Here is a 15,102-nt window from a genome sequence, read left to right on the forward strand (position 1 = left end):
TTGATGTTCTCACTCGCCCATCGTATATACGCGGCAAATGTTCCTAGCTTGATCAGCATCATCGCTTTCTGGCTTGTCCCAAATCTCAGCCAAGTACTCGCGACCCGCTGTGACAAGGCCGTGGGAAGCTTTCATGGCTAAGAACATGTCGAAGATGCCATTGACAAACTCCTCTGGCTCCTGGAATCTCAGTTCTAGACCTGTCGTGGATCAAATATGGCTTGATCCATAATCAATCTAACCCATGCAGATTATGGGTCGATCCAGCATTTATCTAACTCACCCTCATATCCATGCTTGTTGAATTGTGGATAGCCTTACAGAAGGTGCAGAGGTCATGAGATCGGGAAAGCTGGCTTTTAGCGTTTTCCTGGTGTCTGAAGGATAGTACCGCTCGAGCGTGACGGCATTCGGATCCTCCTGTTGTACAGATGCAAGGTAATACAGGTGAAAGAAGTCATGTGGCAGAATACAGTCCCAATGTCAATGTCCCAAAGATGCTAGCAAGTCAGAAAGATGTTTCAGGAAGAAGACCAATTCAGCACAGCAGGCATCTCTCCTGCCAACAGACATCACTGCGGCAAAGTGAATAGTACGGCCTGTTTAATATCACGGGCGACCATACGCATATTGTGGAGACATCACCATCGCAAACGGACTCGGTCTATCGGTAGAATTTGGAGTTCTTGTATGGTTTTCTTTGATGATAAACCAGTTGCACGTCAGAGTATGACAGGATTTGCCTTCGATATTTCGCGGAGCAGCTCTGGTGGGCGTAGTAGAAGAGCTGTGGGGCTAATGCGAAACAAATGCCCCGGCAAGCGGGGAAGCCATTCCTTGAAGCAGTTTGTGTTTCATGGAACAAGAAGCAGGCAGAGTTGATGATCATCTATCTTGATCTGGTCCGGTGTTGTGAGTTCGTGAGTTGTATATCAGTGAAACATGATAGGTCAATGCCGAATATCCAAGCTCCAAGTCCATCGACCAACGTCTGTTCGGCAGTGCTCGTATCCTGAGTAGATCATCATGGTCCTGTAGATCCATACCATATCTGAATCAAGCTATGCTCAAGCCCCGGTGATATCGATCGACTCGTACTCTTGGGAATCTGAGATAAACTACTTCTCGAAGGCAGATTAGAATCCACGCAATCATTTTTCTTAGCTCTTACCGCTATTTCCGTGCAACATAATATGCCAACAGTACGACTTCTTCGGCGTATTTGTATCACTAATCCGAATTTCCGAAGCTCGGGAAAGATAGCAGGCGATTGCTAATAGAAATCTCCACTGCGGATTCCCGACGACGGATTATTCCCGAGACGACGGCGTATCCCCGCTACCAAGTCAAGTTTTCCCACAGAGATAAGGGGATATAATACAGGGGATCCAGACAACATGACTCACTTGGACCTCTTACTTTTCTTCATTCTTGCGTTAATTTCAGTCCTTGGTTCTGTCATCACTTAGAGACTAAACCTTCCAGACAATGCCGGCGTCAGATATCAGTGACGCAGAGCTCCCCCCTCGATACAATTTTATCGATGATTACAGCGAGGGGGCTCATCCGCAGATTCTAGAATCTCTATTACGGTCAAACACCGCACAACAATCGTCCTACGGGACAGACGAGTTCAGCAATGAAGCTCGACGGCTGATCCGCGAGAAGCTCCACGCCAGCGAGGATGAAGTTGCCATTCATTTTGTCCCGAGCGGGACATCAGCCAATTTAATCTCAATTGCCAGCTGCTTACGGCCCTACGAAGCCGTCATGGCTGTGGAATCTGGACATATTGTCTCTAAGGAAGCCGGTGCAATTGAAGCCACGGGGCATAAGATGATCCTAGTCCCTGGAGTAAACGGAAAAATGACCCCGGCGAACCTGGAGCGCGTATTCGAGCAGAATCAATTCTTTCCACACATGGCCAAGCCGCGGCTGGTGTATATCTCCAACGCAACCGAGCTAGGAACGATCTACACAAAGGCCGAACTGTCAGCCCTCTCGGCAGTTTGCAAACGTCTCGGGCTGCTCATCCTGGTCGACGGTGCACGGTTGGGAGTAGCGCTGAGCGCAAAGAACAACGACCTGACCCTGCGCGATATGGTCGATCTCACCGATATCTTCTGGATTGGCGGGACCAAGATGGGAGCACTGCTGGGTGAGGCGATTGTAGTCAAGCAGCATCTGGCCGACGGCTTTGTCTTCCATCTCAAACAGCACGGGGCTCTGCTGGCCAAGTCCCGTGTGATGGGTATTCAGTTTGTCGAGCTCTTCCGGACGCATCTGTTCTTCGATCTGGCGACGCATGCCAACAACATGGCAGCGAAGATCTCGGCCAACTTTGAGAAGCTGGGGTATACCCTCGCAGCGCAGACCGAGACCAACCAAGTATTTGCTATCCTACCCGAACGGGTGATTCGCAGACTACAGGATCGGTTTGGGTTCTATATATGGGAGAAGCGCGAGGATGGACATGCGGTGGTTCGGATTGTGACCTCATGGGCAACGGATTCCCTTCAAGTGGACAAATTCAATAGCTGGGTGCAGCAATGGACCGAGCTGGATGTATGATGCATATGATCAACGGCATTTGTGATTTTAGCGATAGACAGCCTTCATAGCATTAATTTTAATGAGCATTCTATTCTCCGAGCTGCTGAGCATTAAGGAGAGCGGAATATATATTGAGACTACTCTGTTGTCATACAACGCAACACTTGGAATATTCTCTAACGTGTCGATCACTATCTGTAGCACACTAGAATGAATCTAGAAAAACATTTCTTTTTCTTGATGTGATGGAAGAACAAAAAAGAAGCTTCCCTTGTCATGCGCTTTACCCGATTTGGAAGGATTGTGGTTATCTCCGCACCGAGAGTGAAATCATCACCTACTGGAAGTCTGGATCCATTCCCGACCACGCAACCATCATTACAAGGGCGCTTCTGAAGATCATCATCATCTCAATTGAGGGACTGAAGATAATGGCAGATCAATGAGTTGATCTTATCAATCCGGCCCTTGAGAATGCGACTTTCAGTGTCCTGCGATAGCTGCCGGTATGTCCCTGATGCTCTGTAGTCCGTTAGGTGATCCTCGGGAATCGGGAATAACCTCCAAACGAGCCAATCCGTTGGCATGGCCTGGACTTACCACTCGGATTGATTCGCTGATAGTCATTGTTGTTCTGTATAGTCAAGCGAAGGTCAAATGCATTCACGAAGGCCAACCACCATGTCGTCGCTGCCAAAGAGCGAAACTGACCGACTGTCAGTTGACGGACACATATTCTTCCCCGTCAAGACGGTCAAAACGAACCACACTGAAATCACAGAGACAGCGAAGGGTGATATCTGAACCGACAACCGCTCTCAATAGCCCACCATTGCCTCCTGAACCGCAACCCGACCGTCCATCGCCATGGTGCGCTGAGAATCCCGTGGAGGCCTTGCCTTCATCCACCATCATTGCGGCGTGTGAGACCTACCGCAAGAAATTCCCCGTCGCCAATTTCCTCCACTATCCGTCTCTGATTGCAGAATTATCGTCAAATCCAGCCTCGGTTGACCCGGTTTTTGTAGCAGCTCTGCTGTCATTATGTGTGAGATTCATGCCCGATCACCGTCTGGAGGCAGCCGAAACATATGCGGAGTATGCTCGCAAGCAGCTGGCGCATCGCGCGTTCGAGGCCCCATCGCTCTATCTTGCGCAGTCTCTGGTGATGATTACCTTTTATGAATGGGGTTCCGGTCGACCCTACAAGGCCTGGATGTACAGTGGTATGTCCGCGCTTCATGTTCCCTATACGAGGCTAATGATGTCAGGAATGGCAACGTACATGATCCAGTCCCTCCTCAAGACCGCCGACGATAGCATGGAGCACAATCCACAAGACTTTCAGGCCAGCCAAACTCAGTACGAGCAGCTGGTCCGCACGTACTGGTGCTGTTTCGCGCAAGACTGCGAGCTGAGTTCCGGAGCGCGCCAGCATTTCGCCCTTTCCTTTCGACAGATTTCAGTTCCGTTGCCGACCAGTGACCGGGACTTCAACTTTGGTCGGCTTTCATCGCATCGCTTGATGCCGTCCGATATGAGCAAACACTCACCGTTGTCGAGGAATCTAACCATTGACTATGGACTGACGATTGTCACCCGAGGGTTCGATATCTTCGTGCGGATTCTTCGGTTCGCGAACGAGAGTCGGCGCGGTCGGACATTGACCCTTCCTCAAGATCCTTCATCGCCGCGCGTGGTCTGGCAGCGGTTGAAGGAGGAGCTGGACGAGTGGAGGTTCCTACAGGATGTGACGGTGCGATACCCGGCCACCAGTGCGCAGGCGCATGTTGCGTTGGGATACGGCGAGTTGTTCGCATACATCAATCTGGTCTATTTCATGAGGTATTTCCCTAACTCTCTTCCGATGCTTGGCCCTTCTAATAACAGCCTAGTATCCTCTTTCTGTTTAGAGACCAGTTCCTGTCCAGTCTCAAACCTCATGTCGACTTGCTCCATAATTTGCAGCCCTTGAGTAATGTAGACGAGTCTCAGGCTATCCGGCAACTCTTCGAAGCAGCGCAAAATATCGGCGGCATCCTTTCCGCCCTCGACGTCTCGGGGGCACCGGTAATCACACCATACTCTGGCTTCAGTGTTTTTGTCGCGGCCCACATCAACATGTACGGGACTGTGTGCCCGCAGCGATATCCTGGGGGAATCGAGCGAGCGGAAGAGGAGAAAAGGGCCAACCTGGCATATCTCGAACGACTGAGCAAATACTGGCCCGTTGGACAGAATTGGGTGAGCGTCGGGCTTCCAATTTGCAGTTGACTACATAGCTGACAGATACAGTGGCGAACCGTCCAGGAAGCCAACAGATTCTACGAGATAGCCCGAAACAATCAAATGCACGTGCGTGACGGGGCAGGCCATCTCACGATCGCGGGGACTTTGGACGAATATGGTGACATTCGAAGTGTACGACCGCGTCAGGAAGAGTCCCAGCATATTTTGGAGCGGGAGAATATGCCAACTGCGCCTAGGAATCGGAATAATCATCAAGCGTTAGGGAGTGATAGTCGTCATCCTGGCACAGCACCGATGGATGCATTGCCCTTGAGTGAATCTCATGAGCTAGAAGTGGAAATGCTCCAGTGGCCGTTTATTGATGAATCCTGGTCATTGGGATTTGACACTGGGTTTGATACTGCATGGCCATCTTTGGGGGTCGGTTCATAGAAAGCATCGAAGGCTTCAAACTTGAAATAAATACCTACTCAACTAGGGCTTGGAGACCATATGCATAATTATCTGAACAGATATCAACATGGACCCTCGTAGTATATGAGTGTATCTACTACTAGGATGGGCACTGATTGGATTATTTGGGGGATCATAGTTGGCTGGTCTTCATTCTCTTGTCCGTAAAGGGAAGCCAAGACCTGTGCAGTCCCCAAGGTACTCACTCCTCGTCAAGTTAAATATAGTTGACTCGCTCCTCTTGCTCTTCTCTTCGACGATAACCTATCCCTGATTCTGAACTGTGCAGTTGAACTAGATGGTTTTGCGTCTGCTTTCTTTCAAGCAGGGCTGACTCTATCTTCCCATCTAAGTCGTTCTCGTCACATCACGATATGTCAGTCATATCTCGGATTTACTCGGAACTGAAATGACAAAGTTTTTTACAACAACAACAACAACAACAACAACATCATCATCATCATTATGGTGGCTGGCTTTGATGAACAGCTTGATTGGCGATATCGTTCACTCTGCTACTGATCACACTAACATTACAGATTGAAGCCGTACACTGCTTCGCATGTCTGGGATCTGACCTTCCCTCGCTCCCAGAGGCACCAGCAGGGTCAACTGATTTTGATCCGACGGTTCCGATCCGAGCTCGGGCGTGCATCCTGACTGAACAACCAACTGTCGTGCTCCTCCGGAATGAGTCACTCCTTTGTGTCGAGAACCGACTTACTATGACTAATCCCGGCGAATAGACGAGGGCATTCCCCACATTTCGCCGATTTAGCCTGCTCATAAGCATTCAGGTATCAATAGTAAGGTCAGCAGACTATGCGCTGCGCCTGGCATGGATAGGGCTCTGAGGCATTTCTGCTGCTTGGTCTTTGTGCGCTCCTATGACATCGCTGGCGAGCTGAGACCCCCCGGCCGAGGTCGAGGTCTGATCCTGGCAGGTCGCCGTTCTAACGTGTCACAATCGACTTTTCCTAGACAGGGGAAACTTGGGCTACGTCCTTTATGAGGGAGCGACTCGCATCTTTTGCAAGCTACTCTGCAGCTTGGGAGCCTCACTTCCAAATTGCTTTGTCTGAAGATCTTCGCTCTGTACATATTTCTTTACACAATCAATATTCTCTGGCTTCATCATGTTTTCTCATCTCAAACGCGAACACCGTCTGATCCTGGTAATCAGCATTTCTGCGTCTTTCTTCCTGGCAGAAATCGCAGGTAAAGTTTGAGGTCTGCATGTCCAGCGGCCGCCTGGTTAACACAATATTTCAGTCGGATTTTATACCCGCTCTCTGGCCTTGGTCGCAGACGCTTTCCACTATGTTGGTGGCATATGTCGATAATTTAGAAGTGATACTGATATACCTGCAGCTGAACGATCTTGTCGGCTTCATTGTCGCGCTGGTAGCGCTCAAGGTAGCGAAGCTCCTTCATGTCTTAGAGTAAAGCTAAAGAGTCAGATCTCCCAACGCAGCAAACACCCTAAAGAGCTTTCTTTCGGCTGGCAGCGCGCACAATTATTGGGTGCTTTTTTCAATGGCGTTTTCCTCCTGTCTCTGGGAATCAGCATCTTTCTTCAGTCCATCGATCGCTTTGTGTCGTTAGAGCGTATGGTATATCGCCCTGGTGGAGGCAATGTACTGACACATGCAGGAATTGAAAACCCCAAGCTTGTGCTGATCATTGGTTGCGTCGGGTTGGCTTTGAACCTGATCAGTGGATTGTTCCTGCATGGTTCGTTCCATCCCAGAAGAGGATTGAGTAGCAGACTAAGTTGATAGAACACGACCATGGTGAAACCAACACGCCAGATCCATCCGACGACGACCTGGAGCTTTCAACGTCCCTGTCTAGGCTCGAACGCAGGAGTTCCTTGTCCGCTCGGGTAAGTCGTTGTCTCGCCGTAAGCTTTCCCAGCTAAGACCCTTGTCAGGTCCTGCGCCCTCACCTCGAGCACCGACACAATGTCAAGTCACAAGCGAAGAAGGGCCATGATCTGGGAATGATGGGTGTGCTTATCCATGTCCTCGGTGATGCAGCGAACAATCTCGGGGTTATTATTGCTGCGTTGGTGATCTGGAAGGCCAAATATGAGGGGAGATACTATGCCGATCCTGCTGTCAGCATGGCGATTGCGATCGTGATCCTCCTCTCGTCGCTTCCTCTAGGCATGTAGCACAGTCAGACTTTAGAGAATCCTGCTGACTCAATGTAGTTCGGAAAAGTGGAACCATTTTGCTGCAGAGCGTTCCGCTAGGCGTTGATCCGGAAGATGTCAAGCACGACCTTGAAGCTGTAAGTATTGACCCGGGGCATGTTTTCACATACTGACTCGGTTCAAGATTCCCGGCGTCGAATCCGTCCATGAGCTGCATATCTGGCGACTCAACCAGGAGAAAGCCCTTGCATCGGTGCATCTGGCAGTCTCCGATGAACTGATCGCCGATTTTATGGACAAGGCCAAGATTATCAACGAGTGTTTCCATGCGTATGGGATCCATTCCACGACCTTGCAGCCGGAGCATGTCCGTCCAATTCCCAGCGATAGTAGATCAATCCAGGGTCAGGACACCGCAGAATTGATTGTTGAAGGCGGAGTCAAGAAGCGACATGTTGTCAACCCCAGTTCTGGCTGTTTGTCGGAAACCCTGTCGACATGCTTGATCAATTGTGGGAGTACCTGTAAAGGGTACACATGCTGCAGTCGGGATAAGTCGCTCTAAGGTTTTGACTCAGATTGGATTATGTCCGGGGCATGAGTGTAAAGATGTTTAGATGATATCATGGGACTTCGGGTTCGGGTCGGGATGCCGTCGTGAGGTCATCTCCGGCATATCCGTACCCCATGGATAATGGCACATGCAATGCCAACATGTACCCATCTCGTGTTTTATTAGTCTTCTAGACACGTTGATTCCTCATATGCAAATAAACGGGGCATAGCTGCATGATCTATTGAAGTTAAGCGTAGAAAGAGATGCATCGAACAGTTGATCGGCTCAAGAGTGGTTATCGCTGCGTGGAAATGCAGCTATGGGAAGTAAACTGTGACACACTATGGCTCTACTGAATTCCAAGCCAATAAAGATTAATATGGCTCCACGGAGAAGGACAACGGATCGTAGCGAGTACGAGGTCTGCAACAGCCTCATCAATGACATCAGGGCCAGCATGCCATAATCTCTGCGCATTTGCAGCTGCTTTCCTGATGATGGATGCCCATATCGCATGCGCCCGGAGTCTAATTCTCGTATGGAAACAGGCAGCGGGATGATCGACACAGCCCCGTTGCATAGCTCGTATCTTATTTTCATTACCTTTTTGGGCCTGGAGTGTCGGGCGCACCGGAGTGCTGGTATTTCTGATGTATATAAGGAGAGGTCAGTATGTGCAGGTCAAAGGCTCATAACCTACTTCACTTTGCAGTCTACTCCCGTGTCTTACACCGGTCACTATGAAGAGTCTTTTACTGGCCATTTTCTTTGCTATAGCAGCAATTGCTGCTCCCGATTCACGCCGCTGCCGATGTCAACCCCATCAGCCGTGCTGGCCATCACCACAAGAGTGGAATGCCCTCAACCGCTCAATTGACGGCAACCTCGTTGCCGTACAGCCTGTCGCTGCCCCTTGCCACATCAACCCTAACAGCACCGCCTGCCGGGAAGTCACAGCGCAGTGGTCCAACTCCGTCTGGCGCGCTGCTCAGCCCGGCGCCGTGCAATGGGAGAACTGGGCAGCCTGGCCAGAACACAATGAGAGCTGTTATATCGAGACTGCTCCATATACTTGTAAGCAGGGCCGTATTTCGCTCTACTCTGCCGTCGTGCAAAACGCGCGACACATCCAGGAGGCTGTCCGGTTCGCAAGGCGGCATAACATCCGTCTTGCGGTCAAGAACTCCGGTCATGACTTTCTTGGACGCTCGGCGGCTCCGAACTCTCTTCAGATCTTGACCAACCGAATGAAGGGACTGCAGACAGTAAATGATTTCGTGCCAAAGGGGGCACCGAAACATAAGGGTGAAGGTCCGGCTGTGACACTGGATGCTGGGATTAGTCTGCAGGAGATGTATGCTGCTCTTGCCAAGCAGAACAAAACGGTAGTGGGTGGCACTGCTCACACTGTTGGACCGACCGGAGGGTATATCCAAGGAGGTGGTCATTCGTTCTTAAGCCCCTGGAAGGGGATGGCGTCGGATAATGCCCTGGAGTTCAGTGTTGTCACGGCTTCGGTAAGTTGATGCTTTTCCTAGGGATAGTGCATGGTACTGACACGCTACAGGGAGATCTAGTCACTGCCAATGCCTACCAGAATTCGGACCTGTTCTGGGCGCTGCGAGGGGGTGGTGGAGGCACCTTTGGCATCGTCACCAAAGTCACCGTTCGTACATTCGAGGAAATCCCGCTGGTCGTTACCACGATGAACATCACCACGGCTGCCGGAGATCCCGCATTTTGGACCGCCGTGGCTGACTTTCATGCTGCGCTACCGGCCGTGACTGATGCCCGAGGAGGCGGATACTACTTCATGGTTCCAAATGTGCCGTGGGAGAATAACCAAACCCTCTCAGTATTGAGCTTTTATCTCTTCCATACCAATACAAGCAACACAACGGAGGTTGGCCAGATGTACGAACCGCTGATGAAGAAACTCAACGCGACCGCAGGCGTGTACACTCAGTACCTATCCTTCCCCATGCCCAGTGTCCACGAGGCAAGGTCAAAGCTCATGCTTGTCGGCGATTCCGACGCGACAGGATCAATCGCCTTACTCTTCTCCAGGCTGCTCTCGAAAGACCTCCTCACCTCCAAGGACGGACCCGCCAAGCTCGCTTCTACCATGAGCAAATTCCGCTATACGCCTGGGGAAGCCGTGACCGGTATGGTGGTTGGAGGCGGCGCCGTGGCTGAGAATGCTGGCAAAGTCGACAGTGCACTCAATCCAGCTTGGAGAAAGGCGATTGTGCATATCGCATACACCCGCAGTTGGAGCGCCAATGCCACTCTGGCCCAGCAGCAGGCCGTCATCAAGAATGTGACGGATGTGGAGCTGCCGCTGCTGCAAGGAGTCGAGGGAGCAGACAAGATGGGCGCGTATGTGAACGAGGCCTTTGCCTACGAACCCAATTTCCAAGAGTCCTTCTGGGGCCGGAATTACCGCCGTTTGTACAGGATCAAGCAGAGATGGGATCCGGCTGGTCTCTTTATCGCGCGCAGGATGGTCGGTAGCGAGGATTGGGATGAGCAGGGGCTCTGTCGGGTTGCGAAGTGAGCTTCTTTCTGTCTTCAGAAGATTACGCCTGAGGTTTTTCTGTCATTCAGTTTGTTTCAGAATTGTGTAAATCGTCCAAGTGGTACATAATAGAGGTCTTGACAGCAGGGTTCGTGTTTGGCGTCAGTAGATGGTAAGGTCTTTTCTTTCTCCAGCTTGTTATATCTGAATCGGCCAGGTTGCATCTTAAATGGACTTGGACTGGACAATTCTCCATCATCTTCTCGTGGCTATGTTGTATTACACTATCAACTTCGCTTACATGTTTGCCCGTTTCAGACGCTTCTGGTGAAATGGTGGCATTAAATATAATCTGTAGTTGTCGTGGTCAATCATGTATTTCCCCCCTGAATGCTTAAGCCGTGCTGCGGTGCAGTATGTCTAATACTCAAAATCCACAATCCGCCTGGCACATACAGCGATTGTACACCACTGGTCCACATGGAGATATCCACAGTAATGTCGTCTGCCGAGCATTCGAGTAGAGTGTACTCCGTAGCAATGCCACGATGCCAAGCTCGGCGGATTGCTGATTGGCGTCGAAAATTTAAACATTGCGCCACCAACCGGCGATTTGCTGACGGCACAAATGATGGCTTCGATATTTCCCAATGAGGCCAATGGTGATCCAGTGGCGCATGGCCGTGGATAGGCTGGATTTGAAATGCGGGGTTGATGTCCGTGCTTCGTGAAGAGTTGGAGGATGGATACATCAGCTGTTGATTTCAATATATGTCCAGATCGTAGTGGATAGAGACAGCGGTCATGAGAAGGACAGGCGACAATGGTGTGATCCTATTCAGAAATAATAGTAGCACTCTGGGAATCGTGAGAAAAACGATTCAGGGTGCAACAAGAACAAGATCGACTGGGCCAGATCATCGCATCAGGCCACGTCAAATGACTGCCAGACCAAGACCACCTCGAGCATTCCACTGCCTCTCTACGAACGATGTTATTGGTCTTTCTTTCGTATTTGCTTTGATCCTGTTCTCATGATCCTAGATGTCGCCATATAAGAGCTGCCAGATGCCTCATCCTACTTGGCGACATTGCATCCATTAACCTACTATACACACTATACTATATAGTCATCTACCGTCCATTATATACAGACATCACTCATAATGACCATTCCATATCCCTTACTGGCCCCGGACTGCTATGGGATGAACATCCCCAGACAATCCTGGCAGGACAAAAACCCTCGACACCTGGACCGCGCTCATGTGGAAGCCGTATTTCGCGAGATGAAGGCGCAAAAGCAGCAGCCAGTTTTAGATCGAAAGAAAGAGCCGAACCATACAAGTTGGAGAGATAAACTCTCACGAAAGTACGTCTTCCTCGCCTTGCTCACTGGGCCGGACTAATCATATGCAAAAGATTTGGCCGCGGATGAAAGATCTATATTTGGATATGAGGATTGATAACGAGCGAGGCGTTGGATAGTTTGATGATACGACACCAATACTTGATTAATTATAATGTATATACCATTTCACCATTGATGGATGTGATTCATTGTTGAACATGTTTTACTACTGCAACAGCTATAATCTGATATTCTCTTCCATGGCAACCCCATATGGTAGACACGACACTCCTAAACCAATTGTTGAAACTAGTCTAAGAAGAGCACTGTAGACTCCCTCAAGTCTCCAAGCTGATACCCGCTTCAGCGAAAAAGTTGGGATCCTCTGCTTGGATCTCAGCCGCAAATTCCACCTCCCTGACCCGACAATGCCATTCTCCATCACCAGTCTCAGGCATATACATCAATGCTAGTCGACATGACGTACAATTCCTGTTTTGAATGTGCGCTGTATATACGCGATGCCGATCTTCGGGAATCCGCTGCGCCAACGGCAGATGAGCCACCTCTGCTTCCTCGATCTGCACAATGATCCGCGCGAGAACCGCATACTGCTGCATACTCCACAGTCCTTCCTTCTGAGGGCAGCGGTAGAGCAGGCTGATTGCCTTTCGCCGGAGCACCGGATTGCGACACTTCCTAGCCGTGTAGCCGAGCGAAGAGATGAGTCCGGTCTCTAAAGAAAAGACACTCAGCACAGCGTCTTTGTCCAGTGACGCATTGAGCTCAATCAGGTCCTCGGCGTAGGAAACAATAGCTCTGAAGTCATCGTCGAGCTGGTCGAATATGAGCTCGTCTCTGGACAGGGCGACCGAGGCCAAAATCTGGTTGGTGCGGTGGTGGATGCGTAGCAGGACTGGTCCTCGAGGATCGGTCTTCTTCAGCCGTCGGCCACATCGCTTCATCAGGCTTTCAAATGCGCTCAGCCATGCGGCAAGAGCTTGGAGGAGAGCTTGTTGCCGACGAACTTGCCAGGGCGACCCTCTCGTCTTCCGGTCGGTGTCCACGGCCTCCACGAAGCTCATCGTGCGGTTGCTCAGTAAAACGAGTGAATTTCTGGCTTCTGTGATTTCCGACCAGAATTCTTGTTTTCCCCCTGATTCTGCTGTATCTAGCTGGCTGAGATTGAGAGGAATCATCTTCCTACCTTGCGTGGAGAGCTGGGTATTCCAGCGGATCAGGATGTAAGCCAGTTCTCGTGTAATCCCTTCCGACTGTAGTTTTCCATCTGTCTGATTCTCCCATCGCTGGAGAATCTTCAGTCCGGCTTGGATATGGTCTAGAGCCTTACTAATCTGTCCACTGAGAATCTCCAAGGAGACAAATAAACAGCAGCTGATCAGCGTCAGATGCGGTACCTGGTGCGTGGTCGTGGAGGACAGTTGTGCCACCAAATGTCGAATCGCCGAGTTGTACTGCTGAATAATAAAATGCTCATTCTGGGGCGCAATCTTCCGCCCTGGATCACATTTACCTTTGGAGAGGACTCTATGTAGATGTTGATGGAGAGCCCCCAGAGCGATGACTGCGTGCCGGATCCCGGCCTCGGAGTGACTTAGCTGGGGCAGAAAATACTGCCAGAGATCCGAATCGAAAAAGCCAGAGAGTGCGCGCGATGTCCGGGTGCAGAAGAACTCGATATACTGCCGTTCTTCTCGAGTCCCCGGACGCAAGACCAGGCGATGGTCGGCACTGGGTTTAGTCCAAGCCTCGGGGACAGGATCGACTACAGCTCTCTGCTGCGCCTGTGGATTTGTCTGTTGGGGATCGTATCCATCACATTTGCGTCCTGTCTTGACGCACTGTAGACATTCTGGCTGTTGTTCGTCGCATTTGACATGACGGATTCTGGGAGAATTAGGACGGGTCAAGGGAGGCGTAGAATGACTCACTTGCAGGTGATGCAACCTCTTCTTGATTTGGTGTGCTTGGCTCGAGTATGCTTCATATTCTTTACAGTATATTCAACGGCTGCAGGGAGGTCTCAGAGACGTGATAATCAATCTCACGGGGATTCAATCCCTGAGATTTGAAGCGATGCAGAGTTGCCACAGCCACACTCCGTATTTTAGTGCTTATTTTCACCAACTGAGCACGATCGCTTGGCCCAATCATTACCTACACAGTAACAGATGTTGCAGACACAATTGAAGACATTATGTACTGCAATCTCCCCAGAATGGTACTTTTAGCGGTGTTCTATCGAGTCTCGTCATGCATGCATCAACTGCAGCCAATCCATCCCCCTTGTTCGTTTCCTTGACAGTGTCATGAACCGCCGGATCAGACCAAACCAAAGATTCCCTAACATGCCGCAAGCTAGAGTTTCACTACCAGATCCCTTGACCTATAGACCTTGTAACGAGTTGAATAGAACCTGAAACGCTGTAAGTATTTGCTCCCGACCATCCCTCCAAATGCCCTCATCCTCAATCACCCCCAGATCCTCTCCCCTGGCTGCTTTCCCCATAAACTCCTTCGTGGGAAACGTCAAAGCTACAAGAGGCTCGATGGGCTGCATACGAAGGCCCTGGAGCACCTGATACAGCTGCTGAGCGGCCTTCCCACCGCCGTGTCCGCCGTAGCTCACAATCATCCCGGGCTTTCCCTTCCATTCATTGTAGAGATAGTCGATGGCGTTCTTGATGCTAGCCGGATAACCCCAGTTATACTGTGGTGTGACAAAGATGAATCCAGCATGTGAGGCAATCTCCTCGGACCATTTCCTGGTTAGCTCGTGCGTGTAGCCATCCGACGAGTCGATGAGCGATGGGATGCCCGGTTCATTGCACATGGGGAGATTCCAGGTAGCTAGGTCGATAAGGCGCAGGTTGGCGGTCGGGTATGCTTTCTGAATGGTATCCAGGACGAAATTGGTGATCTGCAGTCCTGCACGGGGAACCCGTTGGCTGCAGACGATGACTCCGATGCTTGGGGTCGACATTTATTCGGTTTTGTGCTGATCGCTTTCTTCATCTGATTTCGATGCGGACACAGGACAGGACATTCGGCGGCCTTTCAAGACACCTGAATCCTCGCACATCATCATCTTACTAGTACTGCTTATATACCAGTTTATTATCGGATATAAGCAGGAGTCTTCGGAATCGGGGATAATAAGCAGGTCGGAAAATGCGATCCGCCCGGTCCGTTGTCGCTCTTTCAGGCAGCTATCATGCTTGGTAATCGTACCTTGTCTGTCG

At 50.5% G+C, this 15,102-nt stretch overlaps 6 protein-coding genes across 6 annotated transcripts, besides 2 other annotated features; 4 read left to right on the forward strand and 2 right to left on the reverse strand.

The window, feature by feature from the left end:
- Positions 1–1,488: 1,488 nt before the first annotated feature.
- On the forward strand, positions 1,489–2,571 carry NFIA_027830 (threonine aldolase family protein; the record flags this gene model as incomplete). Its single annotated transcript, XM_001261605.1, has 1 exon — positions 1,489–2,571. One exon carries the CDS (start codon positions 1,489–1,491, stop codon positions 2,569–2,571), a length of 1,083 nt encoding a protein of 360 aa, XP_001261606.1.
- Positions 2,572–3,027: 456 nt separating this feature from the next.
- NFIA_027840 (transcription factor domain-containing protein) lies at positions 3,028–5,235 on the forward strand (the record flags this gene model as incomplete). The annotated part of the gene is made up of 5 exons (XM_001261606.1): positions 3,028–3,059; positions 3,196–3,779; positions 3,825–4,398; positions 4,449–4,797; positions 4,849–5,235. The coding sequence occupies 5 exons, from the start codon at positions 3,028–3,030 to the stop codon at positions 5,233–5,235; spliced, it is 1,926 nt and encodes a 641-aa protein (XP_001261607.1).
- Positions 5,236–5,680: 445 nt separating this feature from the next.
- Positions 5,681–5,706: a microsatellite.
- Positions 5,681–5,707: a microsatellite.
- Positions 5,708–6,392: 685 nt separating this feature from the next.
- Positions 6,393–7,979, forward strand: NFIA_027850 (cation diffusion facilitator family transporter; the record flags this gene model as incomplete). The annotated part of the gene is made up of 9 exons (XM_001261607.1): positions 6,393–6,474; positions 6,529–6,578; positions 6,628–6,672; positions 6,717–6,864; positions 6,910–6,990; positions 7,038–7,141; positions 7,190–7,424; positions 7,472–7,551; positions 7,599–7,979. The coding sequence occupies 9 exons, from the start codon at positions 6,393–6,395 to the stop codon at positions 7,977–7,979; spliced, it is 1,206 nt and encodes a 401-aa protein (XP_001261608.1).
- A 731-nt stretch (positions 7,980–8,710) lies between these two features.
- Positions 8,711–10,527, forward strand: NFIA_027860 (FAD-dependent oxidoreductase; the record flags this gene model as incomplete). The annotated part of the gene is made up of 2 exons (XM_001261608.1): positions 8,711–9,487; positions 9,538–10,527. 2 exons carry the CDS (start codon positions 8,711–8,713, stop codon positions 10,525–10,527), a joined length of 1,767 nt encoding a protein of 588 aa, XP_001261609.1.
- Positions 10,528–12,177: 1,650 nt separating this feature from the next.
- On the reverse strand, positions 12,178–13,847 carry NFIA_027870 (uncharacterized protein; the record flags this gene model as incomplete). Its single annotated transcript, XM_001261609.1, has 2 exons — positions 12,178–13,747; positions 13,792–13,847. The coding sequence occupies 2 exons, from the start codon at positions 13,845–13,847 to the stop codon at positions 12,178–12,180; spliced, it is 1,626 nt and encodes a 541-aa protein (XP_001261610.1).
- Positions 13,848–14,246: 399 nt separating this feature from the next.
- Positions 14,247–14,843, reverse strand: NFIA_027880 (flavin-dependent quinone reductase; the record flags this gene model as incomplete). Its single annotated transcript, XM_001261610.1, has 1 exon — positions 14,247–14,843. One exon carries the CDS (start codon positions 14,841–14,843, stop codon positions 14,247–14,249), a length of 597 nt encoding a protein of 198 aa, XP_001261611.1.
- Positions 14,844–15,102: the final 259 nt, after the last annotated feature.

The sequence above is a fragment of the Aspergillus fischeri genome, genomic scaffold, assembly GCF_000149645.3.
Source record: "Aspergillus fischeri NRRL 181 1099437636263 genomic scaffold, whole genome shotgun sequence".
Taxonomy (NCBI): Eukaryota; Fungi; Ascomycota; class Eurotiomycetes; order Eurotiales; family Aspergillaceae; genus Aspergillus; species Aspergillus fischeri.